Genomic DNA, 18,667 nt, shown 5'->3' with positions numbered 1-18,667 from the left:
CTTTCATAGTAGCTGAATTAATGTGAGAACATACATTTAATTCTATATAACAAATATTTAAGTGCCTTTTATGTGCCAGTCCCTGTGCTAGGTGTTGAGCATGGATACAGAGACAAAATATCACCTGATATCAAGGAGCTTACATTCTACTGGAGAAATACAACATGTACACAGAGAAGAAAATATAAACTCTATATGAAATAATGTCAAGAGGGAGAGAGCACTGACAACTGGGGATGGGGATTAGGAAAAAAAAAACTTGCTGTGTGAGGCAGCACCTGATCTGTTCTTTGAACAAATTTGTAAATTCGACTGAGGAAAGGTGAGGAGTGAGTGCATTCCAGACATAGGAGAACCACCTGTGTAAAGATGGGAAGGAAAGAGATGCTAACAACCAGTTCAACTGAAAAAGAGAGTGTATAAAAAGGGGAGTAATATGGAACAAGATTGGAAAAGTAAGTGGGAGCTATAATGTGGATGGTTTTAAATGCCAGTTTGAGGGTTTTGTACTCTCCTAGAGGAAATAGGAAGCCACCAGAGATTCATTGACTTCAAGGGACCATTTTCTGTCTTTGTACCTGCAGGGTGTTTTGAACATAGTAGGCATGCGACAAAAATCTGTTGTTGAATTTATTATAGTTAGAAGATCTGGGTTTGAATCCTGGCTTCCTTTACTAATTAGCAGAGTTATCTTGGGCAAGTCACTTTCTAGGCTTTAATTTTTGCATAAATGTTTGACTTGGGCTAGTTGATCTCCAGGGTCTCTTCACGTTTTAAATCCCATGATTTTATCTTTTTCCAAAAATGCATTGCTACTTGGCAGTGTTCTTAGGATAGATTTAACTTCAAAAAACTTTGTATCCTACTTCAGAATCACAAGTATTAGCATTTTGATAATACCTGTTCAATAAAGTTGAATAAAGTAATGATTTTTAATTTTGTGTCTTGAATACATTTAGCTACCTGATGAAGTCATCAACCTTTCTCAGTATATTTTTTAAATTAACAATTAAAAGAAATACTTAATTTCAGTTAGATATTAGTGGAAATAAAGGCACCGTTTTTTCCCATACAAGTTCCTAGATCCCAATATCTATCTACAGAACTTTTAGGGGATCTGTGAACTCCAGGTTAAGAACCCATGTATTAAACAATGACATTTCTATAATTTTGTTTCTGAGATTTAGGGGTTCTCTTCCAGGTTACATTTACATACTTAGATTCAATCACCTCAAATAGAACTGATGATCAAAAAAATGTCAGAGAAGATTAATAAAGCCCCTGAACTGGGTTTGGGGATTGAAATGCCTTGGCTATAATTAGGAACTAAAGTTAATTTTGCCTATGTTAATTCATCTTGTTACCACAGAGTATTTTTTCCTGGGAAATGTTTGATTCTTCACTTTTTGCTTTTCCTTATTAAATCTAACATGATTTTTGAATAATGCATTAAAAGATAATTTATTTTAATCATTACTACAATTGCTTTATTTCTTCATACTTATTTCATTTATTTATTTCTCATTATGATGTGGAAACTCTTAGAAGCTATGCCAATGGAAAACCAATTCTGGCATATCCTATAACATGGAAAAACTTTGAATATGGGTCTACTGTTGGACTGTGCACCTCTCAACCAAAAACCAGGTTAGCTATGTTGAATGGGGCTAATGTTTCTATTTATTTAATTATTTAATTTTTACCACGGCAACCAATGAATACCACATAGCAAGGAAGGACTACTGTCCACATCATTGGAGAAGTCATCGATTATAATAGAATCACAAATATTTAAGTGTTTTATTTTCAGGAGGTACAAATTACTCCCCTACCCCATGCATACTGATTGGTCATCTCAAAGAGGAACAGAATTACATATGTGTATATATGTGTGTATATATATATATATATATATATATATATATATATATATTCTATACAGACACACAGACACACATATGCACACACATAATACATACATACATATATATGAAAAGAGCAAACTCCCAAACTAGTTAATCATTTATGTCTATATGGATCTTTTATGTCTATATGGATCAATTTAAAATTCAAGTATGTTAGAGCTGGAAAAGGCCTCAAAGGTCACCTAATCTAAACCTCTCTTCCCAGAGTTGAAGAAACAGGGAAGCAGAGAAGTTGGTTTTGCCAACATTTTTGTCACTACTTAGTTCATTAGCTAAGTATACAAATGTTTATTAAACTATATATTTAAATTAGGATCATAGGATCATGGATTTAAAGACTGAAGAGATATTGGAAGTCATCGAGCCCAAATCACTCATTTTACAGATGAAGAGAAGTTAAGTGAATGGTACAGGGTCATATATAGCTGTTAAGTATCTGAGGTAGGATTTGAACCCAAATCCTTTTGATTACAAGTCTAATCCTCTATTTCCTACACCAAACAATGAAACAATAAATATCTCACAGTTCAGTAGTACTTACGTTGTGAAGGCTTCATTTTGCTTTGCTCCGTGGTAATAGGAGTAGAGATTAAACATCCCTATCATGAAAGCCACAAATACCATGATGAATATAACCATGAATTTGAAGATGTCTTTTACGGTCCTTCCCAAGGATATTTGTAGAGGCCCAAAGCTTTCATTAGCTGGTAAGATGTAGGCAATTCTAGAGAAACTTAAAACTACAGCAATAGCATATAGGCCTTCAGATATGATTTGAGGATCAGATGGGTCCCATTTTATCCTGGCTAGGAAAAGAACAATAATTTTGATGAATATATTGAAGTTGTTTAAATGTACCTAGCCCTTCTCGTTTCCTCTCTGTGAGACATGTGTGTGTGTGTGTGTGTGTGTGTGTGTGTGTGTGTGTGTGTGACAGACACATATAGTAAAACCCTACCTCACCTTAATTTTGGATCAAGGTCAGAGAAAACATATACTTCTGTGGGAAGAAAGGAGATAGGAGCTATATCTAAATGCTTAAATGGATAATGGTTTACACAGTGATTTTACTGCCTGATGCTGCTTATTTTTTATCTCCTCTGCTGTGAATAATAAAATAATTTCTATATTGCTATATTGCAAAGCACTTTCTTCACAATAAACTCATGATTTAGGTAGGCCAAGTATTGTTATCCCCACTTTACAGATGGAGAAACTAGGGCTGCAAGGAGTTGTGACTTGGCTAAGGCTACAAAGCTAGTAAATGTCAGCGCCAGGAATCCTAGAAATGGAAGTTATGCCAAAAGTCACGGAATTCAACCTCTACATGAAACACGAACTCCCTCTACAATATCCCTGATGAGAAGTCATCCAGCAGCCACAGAAAGACCAGCACCAGGGGACCCACCTCTATATGAAACAATTCATTCTGTTATTTGTCAGCTCTAATTGTTAGGAAATCTCTATTAATGTTGAAGCAAAATCTGCTTCCCTTTGACTTCTGGCCATTAGTCTGAATTTTAAATTCTGTGGCCAAGCAGAGCATAAGTCTTATTTTCCACATAACAAACATTCAAATAGTTGAAGATCACAGCCAAATGTTCTCTTCTCCAGGCTAAACATCTCTAGCTCTTCAACCTAATCTAATATATTGTGATTTTTAGTTTCCTCCTTATTATCTTAAAATGAATGAAGAAGTTGGAATAGATAGCCTGGTCATGGAGGACCCTTCCAGCTTTCTACCTATGACCCTATGATTCCATTATCCTGGTCACCCTGCTTTAGACCACTCATTTGTCATTGTTCCACTCCAAAAATTCAGTGCTCAGAACTAAACATGTTATTCCAGTTATGGTCTGACTAGGGCAAAGCGTAAAAGGGCTACCACTTTGCACATTGGAAGCACCATATTTCTATGCATGAAGCCTAAGACCAAAATAATTTTTTGGTTGCCATCTCACGTCTTTGCATCATATTGATGCTATAGTCCATGAAAAGTGATAGCTCTTTTTTAATGAATGGATATTTAGCCTTGTCTTTCTCTTTTACTTTGACAATTTACTTTTTATCTAGGTGTAGGACTTTACATGTGTTCCTATTAAATTTCATCTTATTAGCTTTGCACCATCATTCCAACCTTGTGAGATGTATTTGGATACTGATCATGTCATTCAATCTATTGACTGTTCTCATCATATTGTCATCTTGACAAGCATTCCAAGCAGCAGGGTTTTAAGCTAATTGATAGATAAAAATACTGAACCCCAAAGCCCCTGTGGCTTTCTAGGTTGACAACTGTCTAGGTGTCTGGCCTTGACATAGTGGCCCCCAGACAGCAAGACTTCTTGTTACATCATGTTTGAATTCTTTGTGACTTCCTGTAGCACTTTCTTTCCAACCAAGGGCCCAATTCACTTCCCGCTTAGTTCCTGCTGACTCAAAGCCTCTACTTCTGACTATCTACACCCTATTATGCCCAGATTTAATAACGGCATGGAAAGGACGAAATAGATGTTAGAACAATCCTGTCCTGCTTCCTTGGATTCAAGAAAGGTTTTTCTTCATAGCTCTTATATAATTATTATATAACAATTAACACCCCCATCCAATCAGTCCAGTATAACTATAATAATTATTGGTTTTACATCATTCTGCTATCACACTAAACATAAGAATCTTAGATCTAGGGTTGTAAGAGGCAACAGTTTCCTCACTGGTATCCCCTGTGACCAAGTAGTACAATCATCTGAACAACAGAACGCTGATCAACCTGATTCACCAGCTTGAGAGGGGGAAGTAAGTCTGCCAAAGTCCCCACCATCCTCAAAAAACGTAGACCAAGAGGGAGCTAGGTGGCAAAGTGAATAGAGTACCCACCCTGGAGTCAGGAGGACCTGAATTCAAATTTGGCCTCGAACACTTGACACTTACTATCTGTGTGACCTTGCGCAAGTCACTTAACTCCAATTGCCTTGCCTTCCCACCTCCAAAAACGAAAAAAAAATGTAGACCAAAATTACCAAGTGTGACCCCTATTTTACAGAGAAAAATTTAGCTACCATTTGAGCACCAAAAGATCATTCATCTAATAGTCTTGATTACAGCTCTTTTCCCATTATCTGTAACATTATTCACATTGCTTGAAAGTTGGTACCTTCGTACATCAAGTGAACATCATATCAAACAAAGCAAAGACCTCCTCTGACCAAGTTGTTGTTCCTCTTTCTCCAGTATATTAACAGGGTCAAACCAGAGTATATTGTCTGATGGATCTTTAAATTTGAGGCCAGAAAACAATCTTGACACTTATGTTCTCTCTGGGGCCGAAAAAAACCATCCCACTAAAAGCTCTTTTGTCATGTCTCTACCAATACGCTATAAAGGATGGAATGCACTGATTGTTTATATAGCTTTTTCTGGGTCTGAAAGCATCTCTCAATCCAAGGGCCCCATTTGCTTGCTTCCTGCTCCCATGATTTGTCTATGCTGCCTTCCCTTCTATGCTAAAACCTCTGGCTGTCCCAGTAGAAAAGAAAAAAAAATAGTCAGTTAAGGTCTTAAGTATGTGTGGTAGGACATCTATGCTCCTGGGGACTATTGATCCTTCCATTTACCCTGAAGGTGTATCTTTTGCTCCCAAATTAGACTTTTATGATAAGGGAATTGAAGAAACAATATAGTAGAACTCTTTTGTATGTTTTATGACTTCCTTAGACAGGAGCCCTTGGCTACTGAGGCCTGTGTCCTCTTTCAGATGTTCCTTTTCTGTTAGACTCAAAGTCCTACTATCCTACTAACCCCGGAGGGATATCCACCTTCTACTGAGCCTTAAGTAGCACTCAATCCAGTGAGTTCCCACTCTGCCCTTCACAGCAGCAGTAAACAACAGTCAAGTGGCCAAGAATAGAGAAGATTAAAGGGAACTGAACCCTTAGAAAAATTTTTGGACAGGACATTTGATCAAGTAAGAGTAAGAGATGAGGGAAGTGCAAGCAAAAGCTGTGCCAAAGAGAAAGACGGAGTTTTTTTTTGCAAAGAAGCTTCCTAACAAATTAGAGTTCTCTAAAAGGGCCATAGACTAACTTGGGAGGAGACTGACTTCAAGCATACTCTGGATGACCATTTAGTCAAGTGTGCTAAGTGGCGTAGTAGATAAGAGTGTCAGGCCTGCAATCAGGAAGTCTCCACTCCCTGAGTTCAAATCTGGCCTCAGACACTTACTAGCTGTGTGACCCTGAGCAAGTCACTTAACCCTGTTTACCTCAGTTTTCTCATCTATAAAACGAACTGGAGAAGGAGATGGCAAAATGCTCCAGTATCTTTGCCAAGAAAACCCCAAATGGGGTCACAGAGAGTCAGATACAACTGAAAACAGCTGAACAACAACAAAATCAATTGTATAGGCATACTATCAATTAAGTTGGGACTTTCTTACTGTTTTAAAATGATTAATTAAGTGTCTTTGATTGAGCCTTACTAGGTGCAAAGCCCCAGGCCCAAATACCTATCTACTAGGTGCTTAAGCCTATGTGGGTGTGAAGCCCTCAGGGTCCTAAGGGGAGTTGCTAAGACCAGAGCCAATAGTAGGAGCCTAAATTCTGGTAGCTCAAATGATGGTTGATGATGACTAATGAGGGTATAAAAAGGTGGAACAGAGCTATTTGCTAGGGGCTCTCACTCTTGGAGGCATGTTGAAGTGGAGACTCTGGGCAGCTGTGGTTAAGAGCCCTCCAGCTTGTAAACCCGGATGTTGGGAGTTTGTTAAACACTGGTAACTATGCTTTGTGATTTGAATCAGACAAGGTCTGTCTGTTGATGTTTGTAATTTGTTTGTATTTGCTCTGAAATTCAGGGTGCTAGCTTTTTCCCCTGAACTAAGTGAATGATATTTGTATGCTGGATTAAAGTAAGATTGTTAACTCTAATGTTGCTTTCCTTAGTAAAGTAGATCAAAAGAATCTGTGCTGGCAGCTTTCTGTGTGGTGGTTGTTGTTGGGTCTTACACCCCTTCAGCAGCTGCTAGCAGATTGTTGCAACAATTGGTTGGACTCAGGTTCATTTGAACTGTGTTTTGTAGAGTCCTGGCCCTAATGATGATGCGCTTGGGCCAAAGAGATTGAGAACCGTAGTTCTTAGGAGTGTTTCAAAAAGTTACATAAAGTAAATAATCATAGGAGGCAGCATGGAGTAGTGGACAGAAAGCAAGACCTGAATTCAAGTTCTTTATTCTTACACATAATAGATGTGTGACTTTGAACAAATCACTTAACATCTCAGTGCCCTCAAAATGCACTAAGACTATAAGTTACAGAAGAATCACTTATCTCCTTCAGTGGAGGGAGTTCCCACACAAGCAATTTTCTAACTGAAAAAAAAACCACAAGTACTCTTCTTCCCACCCCTAAATCAAGAAAAAAAAAACACCAGAAAGACTAGAATTTATTAATACCTCAAAAGATGAAGCTGCATCAATTGAGGCAGTAGATTTTTTTTGTTATCAATTAGGCAAAGAAAATAAAGTAGGAGGAAAAGTACATTTCAAAGTAAAATTATTAATATCATTTGCATCTACTAATGTGTTTAGTGATAGAAAGCTGAATTAATAAATTTGCTATGACCAGCTAAACTTAACTAGATTTAACCCTACCAATTCAGAATGTGTATATTAGAGGCAACTCCAGTGAAATTCACAGCAGAAAAAGACAGACAGACATTATACCAATTCATTAGCATTTTAAAAGGCAAGCATCAGACAGGGTTATTTTACATTCATCAACTAATATTAATTCTGTAGCATAGACTCACCCAAAGTGTAATACTTCACATTGTCTCCCACAGAAGTCAAGTCTTTCAAAGTATCATTTGCATCCACGATGCTCTGGGCTTTGGAAGCATGCCAAAATGCCATGAACCTGGCAATGAAAGATGCTGCAAAGATAGCTAACATACCAAAATCCAGCATGTTCCATAGCTCAAACAAATATTCCTTGGGACCTTGGGACCAAATTTCTTTACATTCAGCCCATATCATTCCTGTGTATAAAAGGGAGAAAATACAGGTTTACATTTTTAAAAGTATACAGTCTCTTTAATATTGCTGGTAGGGTGAAGCTTTTTTGGTTATCAGAGCACTTCAGTGAATATTTTATTTTTCTCAAATTATCCTCAGAGCATAAAAAAAATATTTTTTGGCCTAAAATTTAATTTATACGAGCTTGGAAGCAAAAAATAAAAACAATAAAAGGAAATTGCTTATTTTCTTCCCTTATGGACAGAAGAAGGCTCTAAAAGGATCCTTAGAGTTCATCGAGTTCAACCCTTCCACTTTATAGTTAAAAAAATTCCTCAACTGAGAGGAAATATCTAGCCACAAACCACATAGGTAGTAATTAGGAGAGACAGCTTTTAAACCTAGATTCTCTGACTTCAGCTAGATAGCATAGTAGATAGAGTACCAAGCCTAGACCCAGGAAGACTCATGTTCCTCACCTCAAATCTGGCCTCAGACACTTACTAGCTGTGTGACCCTGGGCAAGTCACTTATTTCTGTTTGCCTCAGTACCCTCATCTGGAAGCTGGAGAAGGAAATGGCAAAACACTCCATTATCTTTGCCAAGAAAATCCCAAATGGGTCATAAAGATTTAAACATGTCTGAAAACAACCAAACAACAATAACCTCCAACTCCAAATTCAGTGCTTGGTATACTAAATCATATGTTTAGGACTTGAAGAATGGGAGGCAGCTTTCCTTTACCTGGGTTTTGAGAGTCATCCTCAAAGATGAGCTAGAGTATATGTCTATTCTCAAAGACAGAGAAACTTAGTTGTGAGGAACCCTACATGTTATCTAGTCCAATTTCCCATCAGATTCAGGAATGATACATACAATTCTCTAACCATGTGTTCATCTTGCCTCAGCTTGGAGTCTTCTAATGCTGGGAAGATCATTATTTCACAAGACAATATCTTCTATTGCTAAAATTCTGTAACTCTAATCGCTTTAGAAAAAAATATTTACTCCTCCACATAACAGACCTCTGATTATTTGAAGACAGAGATCTTGACCTCCTCTAAGTTTCTCTTTTGTCTAATATCCTCTATTGTACGTTCTTTAGTTGATCAATGTCCTTCTTAAAGTGTAGTTCCCTACAACTGAACACAACATTTTAAATATGTTTTGGCCTTTGCTAAGTTCAGAAGCATTATTAGCTCTCTTGTTCTGGACACTATGCTTTCTAATGCAGCCTAGGAAAGAATTCATGTTATTAAAACCTACATCATGGTGTTGGATAATATGGAGCATGATTCATATTTTGAAAAACCATAAATCTCCCTCTATTCTGTATTCACAACATTGGTTTCATGCCATTGATGGGTCTTCACATTTATCCTTGTTAAATTTTGACTTTGTAGTTTTGGATATTTCAATTTATTTAATTCATTTTTCATTTGAATTCTTCTATACAGCCCATAAATGATTTCTTTAATTTTTTTAGCATTATGCTATCTACAGATTTGATGTGTATATCTTCTATATCCAAATGTTCATTTCAAATCAACAAAAGTTAATTCAGTCCCTAATATTTAATATGTACTATTGTACACACTGTGGATAAAAATTGGGTTATAGATCTGGCAACCATCTGCATACAGATAATAATTGAACCCATGACAACTGATGAAATCTCCAAATGAAAGAACTTAGAGAGAAAAGATAGTGTCTAGAACAGTGTCCAGGACAGAGAGTCTCAGAGTATACCTACAGCGTGTCATGGATGATAAACTTGCAAAAGAGATTGAAAAGTTATGAAACATATAGAAGGAGAATCAGGATGAGATCAATGTCATGAAAAGCCAGAAAGAAGGTAATATCAAAGAGGAGAGGGTGATAACTAGGGTAAAATGCTGCATAGATTTCAAAAAGGATGAGTATTAAGAAGTCATTGATTTGGTACTCAAGAATCATTGATAACTTTCTGTTAAGTAATACTATCAGAAGCCAGATCGCTGAGGGTTTTGGTGTTTGGCCACAAAGTTTAGATAGCTTTTTTTTCAGGTAGTTTGACTGAGAAAGGGAGGAAAGCTACAAGATAGATGCTACCAAGGATGGTGGGTTCTAGTGAGGATGTTGTAGGAGAAAAGGAATCAATAGATAGGTAGTTACTAAAGAGTAGAGAGAAAAAATGAAGTTCTGTAAGGTTAGGATTGAAATAACTCCATCCTACTTAGCACTGATGTATTTATCAGGTGAAAACACATTTCTATAGTTAACTCTCTTGTGCAGTAGTTGTGAAGGGGAGAATACTGCCTAGGTACGAAACGAAGTCTATTTAGATTGGCTAAGGTATTTGCTCACACTCCTTAGAGCCTATATAAAATGACTGGAGATTTTAGAGAGAATATAGACAAAGTTCTTTGTGTACTACTGAATGAGGGAGCCCTCAGAGCTGTAGACATATAGGCTACTCCCAAGATGTCCCTCGACCTCCAGTGCTTGCAACCCTAGAGACTGCTAAGGTTCCATTGAACTCTAATCCACCAGTGATGTTGTTATCATTCTCTTTGCTTGAGCTTAGGTGTTTTTTTATATTATTCTCAAGTCAAAAATATCTTTTATTTTTGTGTGTTCTCTGGTCTATTTCATTCTGTAGAACATCCTTGATTTCTATTTATTTTGGTAAAGAGATGTATTATCTATTTGTGATGATCCATGGATATGTATCCTTGCAAGTTAAACCATGCGTACTACACAGCCACTATTTATGTATATCTTAATCTGAGGACTTGTCTCCAGGAATACGTTTTCACTAAATACTCTTGGCTACTTCTCTTGCAAAAAATTTTCTTTTCTTTTTCTATTTTCTTTTTTTAAAAAAGCACTAGAAAATAAGAGACATGTTCAGACTGACTTCCCCAATATAGAGCAGAATTGTATAGGTTCCATTTCAGTGAAGGTCAATAGGTAATAGTCTATTCAAAAGTCTATTTTTCCTCTCTTAAGTCCCTTATTCCAACTTGCTTGAGAGTCTTATATAATCCCCAAAGGGTACAACCAAGTCCCTCCCACCAATCTGAACAGACTTCTCCTCATATCTATGCAGGTGTCGAGGCCTTGTCTAACCTAGGGAAAGAGCAAGAGACTTAGTGAACAACACAAAGTTATGTTCTTATATGATAAATATATCAGGTCTAGATGGGGTTAGGTGATTTTGACCTTGCCCTTACGATTAGGACAATCTGTTGAAGAAAATGGGAAGGGGTAGAATCAAAAGGAAGGCAGAGTATTGGTATTGGTGCCAATAAAGGAGCAGCTCTTCTTGAGATCGACAGGTAAATGAGAAATGTGAGAAAATAAGTGCCTTTTTCTCTCTAGAATTTAGTGGAAATATCTGTAGGTTTATGTCAGCCTATTACCTATTGACCTTACTAAAATGGAAGCTATACAATTCTAGATGATCAACCTTTCACTATTCCTGCAGGGAGAAGGAACTGTATTTTTGCAAGAATGAACATTAATAAGTAAAAGAAATATTGGTTTCAGCAATTGATCCTAGAGGCTTACGGACCTATGGTAGAAAAATATTAGGAGTAAATACTTAGTTAACAGTACTTCCTATATACCACTTTTTAAAATGATTTAAGGAAACTTTCTCTGAAATCAAATACAAAGGTCAGTGAGCTGATATTTTCCTAGTAAAATCTTTTTATTCCTCCACAAATAAAAAGACTAAATAAATATTCATTGACCAGAAACACCTAGTGTAGCAAGCTACTGTGCAGTTCAAATTCCACTATCATATCTAATTTAAGGATAAGGTATTATTTATAATGGGATAGCTCTGCAAGGGTGAAAAAGACAAACCTATAAACTTTATTTGAATTTTTAATGAAGTAACTCTATGAAATATTAAAGAGCCAGATAGGCTGATATAAACCATCTGCCTGATGGATATGACTTTGATGGAAGATTTATCTTAAAAAGTCTTATTTATAAAATATATTTTTATTTTATATTCATAAGAATATTTATTTTTAAAATGTGGGTACATGAGTATAATGGAATATTAATGTGCTATAAGAAACAAAGGACATAATAAATACAGAAAAGCATTAGTTCACATATGAACTGATACAAATTAAACAAAACCAGGAAAACAATATATGCAAGAATTACAATGATGTAAATGGAAATAACAAAAGCAAAACAATTCAAATTGAATTCCACAAAATTAGAGCGACTAAGCTTGGCCTCAGAAGAAATCACCCCCTGCTACATTGAAGAAGTGGGGTATAATGGATGTAAGATATTGCATATAACATCAGACATTTTTGACATAAATTTTATTTTTGTGTATCTTTTTTCTTTTTTTCTTCATTATTGTAAGGAATGCTTTTCTGGGGAGGGGGGACGGTCAAGAAGGAATACAAAATTCATTTTAAAAATAAATGGGTAAGGATCATTCTGAAGACAATGGAAAAGTTATGAGCAAAGTTATGAACAAAATACTCACACATAAAATAATATACCTATAAAACACTGAAAACATTACTTAAGAGAAGTACAAAAATGGACATATTTTGACTAATTTCTTCTTTCCTATATATAAATCATATATATTTCTATAGCTAATTCTAATGTTGACTTCAGTAAAAGATATACTTTCTGTTTCCTTAGCTATCTATTTAAGGCATTGGGCCACATGATCACTAGGGTACCTTCTAGCTCTGTGATGGCAGACCACAGGGATTAGATCATCTCTTCTCTGCTAATGGGTTGCTTTGGAAAGAACAACTGTGGTTGGTAGGCTTGTAACTGTACAAAATAAAAATAATGTGAGTTGGCAAAAGCATGAAGATTAAAATTCATTTGTTGTGATACATGTACCTATAATGTAAGAAGAATATCTATTAAATCAATAAAAGATTTGTGCAAAACCATGATAACTTCATGAAGTCATCTAGATTATCCCCTGAACTACAGAAGAGATTTCCTGTTTAAAGCCATCTGGTATTCTTCCTTGCTGTCCTAGATGAGAACACCACATGCTTAATGTGGCCAAAGAAGCTCAAGTTTTTGATATTTCTATTAGCTACACAAGTATCCTTGAAGTATAATTTTATCTCATTTGGTCCTCACAACAACCCTGGGAGGTAGTTGCTATTATTATATGCATCTTATAGCTGAGGAAACTAAGGCAAACAGAGACTTTTAGTGACTAGCTTAGGGTAACACAACTAGTAAGTGTTGGAGGCCATATTTGAACTCAGGTCTTCTAGACTTCAGGCCTAATGCTCTATCCACTGTGCCACCAGCTTTAAAATTTAAAACTCCTATGTGAGCTCAAAGATGTATTTCTAAATCCTCACATGCCCAAAATACTTTTATTTCATTATCTGGTTGAATAATCAATCCTAGCATGTGTTAATGAGCCTATAGGAGATTTCATGTTGCTCTGGGACTGAAGTCATGACTCTTCTGAATGTGAATGGCAGCTTTATGCAATTATGATCAGCAGGATTTGGCTCATAATTTCCCATTGAATTCTCTTTTTGTGCATTCTTTAAATATATGAAAAACATAACCCACGTGAGGAGAATATGAAGTCAGTAATGAACACAAAACAACAGAGCCTTAAAGACACAAAAAGAAATCACAGCATTTGGTGCATTTTTCCCTTCATGTGGCATACATTTGTATGAGTTTAGTCTGAACGAATCAGTGTCATTCAGTCCAACTGCTAGGGTTGCAAAACTAAATTATAATGGCAAATTATACTTTACCTATTACCCAGGATATAATGAGCATCTCCATCCATGAGAAGCAGGATGTTTTCATCCTGAACAGCTGTTTTCCATTTTCCATGTTAGTTTCATTAGGGCGGAGTTTGGGGCCTTCAAATCTGTCAGCTGCATTCATGACTAGGAGTCCCAGGAAAATGGTGAAAGAGGCAGCATGTGCTACAAACTTCATGAATGGTCCACGCATTATCCTTCCCATCTGTAGCATATCACAGAACACACACCAAGACAGAGTCAACTAAATTTTAGTAAAAAAAAAAGTGATGTTACACCTATATACAACAGTGTTTCCAAAATTCATGTGTATAGTGATTAAACAGAGAAAATAAATGATTATTTTTCTGTAAATTCTTTCCTTACTTATATATGATTTTTTGTGTTTAACCCTTAAAGAATTTTTCTTCTTTTAGGGAAAACCCCATTACTGTTACTATTGATTTCAAAATACATTCTTTAATAGTAACTTTATCAAAAAAAGGAACACATACATAATTGGGCATATTGAAGACTTAAGGAAGCAGACATGAAAGTAAGCACGCAGATATTGGCCTATGCTATATCAGAATGCAATATTGATTGATCATTATTTGACTTATTTGGATAACTTCACTTATTTCATTCTCATGTATGAAATTCAGGCCCCAGATGATGAAGATATTTTGTTGAGATTGTAATCAGTTTCCACCAAAATAATCATAATACCAGAAATGATACAAAAATGAGAGCTCCTATCACCTTCACAGAGCACCAAAAAGTATGAAAGCAAAATATCATTATTTATGGCAAAACCTTAATATCCAATCATGTTGGCAATCTTTTATTCTCTCAGAAAGTTGACAAGCTAAATGCTTTGATGGCAGGCATGGTCATTTGTCTTCTTCCATTTCATTTGGCAGTAGAACTGCAGATAAGTAAGTGAGAGCTGGAAGAGGCCACTCAGTCCAACCTCCTCTTTTGATAGATGAGGCAGATACAGGTACCTAGGCTTGTCTGTATGTTATAAAATGCTCCATTGAAAATGATTATTAGACTTTTTTATTCCACTTAATAAAATCAATGGCATGGGCAGTTTTGCTGCCTCTTAGTAGTTCTGGTAAAAGGTACGGTGGGAGAAGAGACTAGCTGAAATAACATCTTTGAAATATCTAGAAATATTATTGACTCATATCATTTACTCCTTATCACAAATAATTGAGAACTATATCTTAAAAAGGATGTCCTTGCTTTTCTGATTTTCTCTCAGTGGTGTTGGATAACTTAAATCTAGGATCTAAATTCTAGGTTCTCATTTGGGTATTTTTGGCCACATCCGCATATTATAGAGCATAAACATCATGACCCATTACTATAGAGAAAGAAAGGGAGTTGATCAAATGAAGTAAGTTAATATGGATAGTGTATCTAATAAATTAGGAAAGATCAGAGAGGGCATATTTTAAAAAAAATATTACTCATGTCTACACACACATATGTAAATATATATGTATGTATATATGTATGTATGTATGTGTATATATATATATATATATATATATATATATATATATAAACATGCAATATGTGGAACATAGCACAAGTACCCTATATGAAAATAATACATCAAACATGGCCCAAAGCCAATACATTACCCACCACGCTCCTGAGTACTACCTGAACCAAATTAAAATTTAATTGGGAAATTTTTAACAGTACAAATAAAAACATGATAGAACATAGATAATATTAATATGTGGTTTTCTAAGTCAACATGCAGTCTGTAGGGTTCCATGTTTTGGTTTGGTGGCCCTGTTTCTATTTGAGTCTGACACCATCGTAAACACAGCTATATGTATAATCACAAATATACATATAAGTTGCAGGGAACCCTAATCTACATTCATGGAGGAAATTCTTCACTGGGAACTTCTTACATCACTAAAAACACATATCTATCTTCAAGTCCCCAAATACACACACGCGCACACACACACACGCGCGCGCGCGCGCACACACACACACACACACATACAGAACCAAAGTCTTACTTTGAATGATGGCTCTGCCATTACAAGGCAAGATCTAGGAAAACCAAGCAAGCTGGAAAATCTCCAGATAAAGACCTGGTGATGGATTGAATATCTATGGCCCCACAACCACCTGACTAAGTCCAGAAATGCTTTAAGAACAGGTTGGGTGCAAGGTAATAAATTTTTTAACCATTGCCACTCTCCACAACCTAATACTAAGGCACAGAGGAATAGTGATGTGTCAGTTCAAGGAGTTCCCACATTGATGCAATCAAAGGTCATTAATGTGTTCAAGTATATAATGTATGTGCATTATATAATAATGTAGATAATATTATATGCTTACTCACAAGCTAATCAGGATTTATTGATACTCATTATATTATCACCAAACACTGCCATACAGATAGAATGGAAAGAAACTACTTTTTTCTAAAATAATTAGAGAGCAGAGGGCAATAGATTTTGTTAGGAGGGTGACAGATTGTTTTTATTAAGCATTCAGGGAGAAATAGAGAATAACAGAATAACAAAGAGACAAGATCGGTTTGTAAAAGTTAAAGGTAACGTTTTGGATGAAAATGAAGCCATTTCCAAAGGAGGAAAAGGACACTGTCAAGGTGAAGAGGGCTGTAGTGGACCTGACATAGTTAGTTACTGGTAAATCTGGTTAATTCTGCAATTTATTGCAATAATATAATATTTCTTGTTCTATTTCTATTCCCCCCAAAAATAGCCAGTTTGAATAATTTCAAGATCCGTTTTACAATATAAAAATGAAATTCATATACATTACTCGGGCAAAACAGCTTGATTAAAGAGACAGATTCTATCCTTAAGGTCCCAAAGGATCAACAAGAGTAAGGTAGATTTTAAAAGGGAAGTACCTTAACAATGTCTTATCACATATCTGTAACAGCCCCTCATGTCATTCTAATGTTCAATTATATTTCCTACTTTTCAACTGACTTTGTCCAATCCAACTGGATAGGCTCCAAACTGAGATGCTTAAGTTTACCAACTCACCTTGCTGCATGGAGCAAACCAGTAAATCAGAGCCAGGAAGGGCAAGCCAACTGCCACAGCGAGGACCACTAGAAACTTGATAGCAATTGTCTGCTGCCTTAAGCCTGAGAGATTCTCATACCAGATGGAGAGAAGCTGCTGCTGGCAGTTTGGATGGGCTACAAACTGGAACAAAGATCAAATGAAAGGAAAATATTAATAGAAAATTAACATATCCTACTTTTTATTTAAATATATCATTTTGAGCCCTACAGGAGGAACATTTTATCAGGGTACAAATGCAGGATGAAAAACATTCAGCTAATGAACATAAAACCAACTAGCAAGTGTTCCCAGCATGTTTTATCTACTATAGCAGACCAATATGAAGAGAGACTGTGTGTCCTGCCTCGTGTTGGCTAAGACTCTCCCAAAGCAGGAAGGGGGAAGAGAGGGAAAAGGAGGTAAAAGAAGAAAGAGGAATGACTCACTAAGAAGGACATTGCAAGAGAGGATTCAAAGGTATTCATCCCAAATTGGGATCCCAAATTAGACTAGACCAGAAATAAGGCAAAATGTTTATTCTCAGCTAACTTTAATCACAATTCAAATCCTCAGAGACACCCAGGCTAGGTGATTTAAAACTACATGGAGAGTAAATAACAGTCTTCTGATCCCAAATTCAATGTTTTTTCCCACTTAGACTATGAGATATGTAAAATTTGGAAAGCAACTGAAGGAAAATTGTCATATTATAGAAATTCATAAAATCACAGATTTTCTGAGTTGAGAGAGTTGGGGTAGGTTGAATGAATGAACAAATCAATCTCCCCAACTCACCTAAAATAACTACCTTAATCAGATGAGAACACCTAAATGCTGGGGATACAAATGAAAGAAGATGATCCCTGCTGTCACTCTAAATGAAAGAGAACATATCTATGAGACTCAGCTGCACTGCAAATAGAAAGGCCCAGGAATCGTTAGGCTTGGTTGGGTTTTTGTAATGGTACCACACTGGGAAGAGGGGCAAGTAGGTCTATGGACATTTGTAAATTTTAAGATTTACAGAAGACTTTACAACCTTAGCTCATTTGAGCCTTACAGTGATCCTGTGTGATCGGTGCTAGTATGAACATCCTTGTTTTCAGACAAAGAAACTAACACTCAGAGAGTTAAAATGACTTGTCTATGGGTTCAAAGTTAGTGTCAGAGACAGGATTTCAACCCAGATCTCTCCTAGCTACAACATTCTAACCACTGCAATATGCTACCTCTCATTAGCTTTCTCTGTTGGTTAAATGATGTCCATTTAACTATTGAGGTTAAAGAGAGTTCTAGTTGCATGGAATTGTGGGCTTTGTTTTTGTTTTTTGGAGGGGATAATGTTTAGGCTATCAATGTATCATCTCTATTCAACATCAATAAAAGTACAAGCAAAAAGGAAAAAAAATAAACTGGGCTAAATGCCTGAGCTTACTTTTTTGACTTCATATTTAATAGCAAGTTTCAAACGACTAAGGCTTGGACGCCCATGGTCTCCATTGTTAGGGTTCACTTCAACATCCCCATTCAGAATGGCCTCCACCTCTTCTGTGTTTCTGCAAAGATCAAGAAGTCCGACAACAAAATCTTTGCACTGCATTGACAATCTTTTGTAGTCATTCTAGGAAAAGGAGACATAATAACAGAGCTGATTTTACAACTTTAGACTCAAGGAGAAAATTTTCTTGGACCAGTAAGTTTGTCAACAACTTCAGAGAAAAAAATCTATTGCCTCAACATTATTGAATACTTTTTACTTACTGTTCTGCTAAATTAGAATGGCAAAGCGTAAAACTTTACTATTATATCATAACAAAGAAGGAAATATTACCAGTATCTATATGGAACTCAGGTGTATTCTAGCCTAGAAAAAGTAAACTTTATCA

At 36.0% G+C, this 18,667-nt stretch overlaps 1 protein-coding gene across 1 annotated transcript in view; it reads right to left on the bottom strand.

Annotated features, from left to right (window-relative positions):
• The window catches only part of TRPC6 (transient receptor potential cation channel subfamily C member 6), a 179,731-nt gene that overhangs the window by 30,926 nt on the left and 130,138 nt on the right, over nucleotides 1-18,667 (bottom strand). The window contains exons 3-7 of the mRNA XM_036745152.1: nucleotides 18,217-18,402; nucleotides 16,758-16,922; nucleotides 13,708-13,924; nucleotides 7,731-7,958; nucleotides 2,467-2,731 (exon numbers count right to left, since the gene is read on the bottom strand). Coding sequence (XP_036601047.1) covers nucleotides 2,467-2,731; nucleotides 7,731-7,958; nucleotides 13,708-13,924; nucleotides 16,758-16,922; nucleotides 18,217-18,402 — 1,061 coding nt within the window. The remainder of the gene's footprint in view (nucleotides 1-2,466; nucleotides 2,732-7,730; nucleotides 7,959-13,707; nucleotides 13,925-16,757; nucleotides 16,923-18,216; nucleotides 18,403-18,667) is intronic.

The sequence above is a fragment of the Trichosurus vulpecula genome, chromosome 2 (assembly GCF_011100635.1).
Source record: "Trichosurus vulpecula isolate mTriVul1 chromosome 2, mTriVul1.pri, whole genome shotgun sequence".
Taxonomy (NCBI): Eukaryota; Metazoa; Chordata; class Mammalia; order Diprotodontia; family Phalangeridae; genus Trichosurus; species Trichosurus vulpecula.
This window is presented reverse-complemented; position numbering and strand designations above follow the sequence as displayed.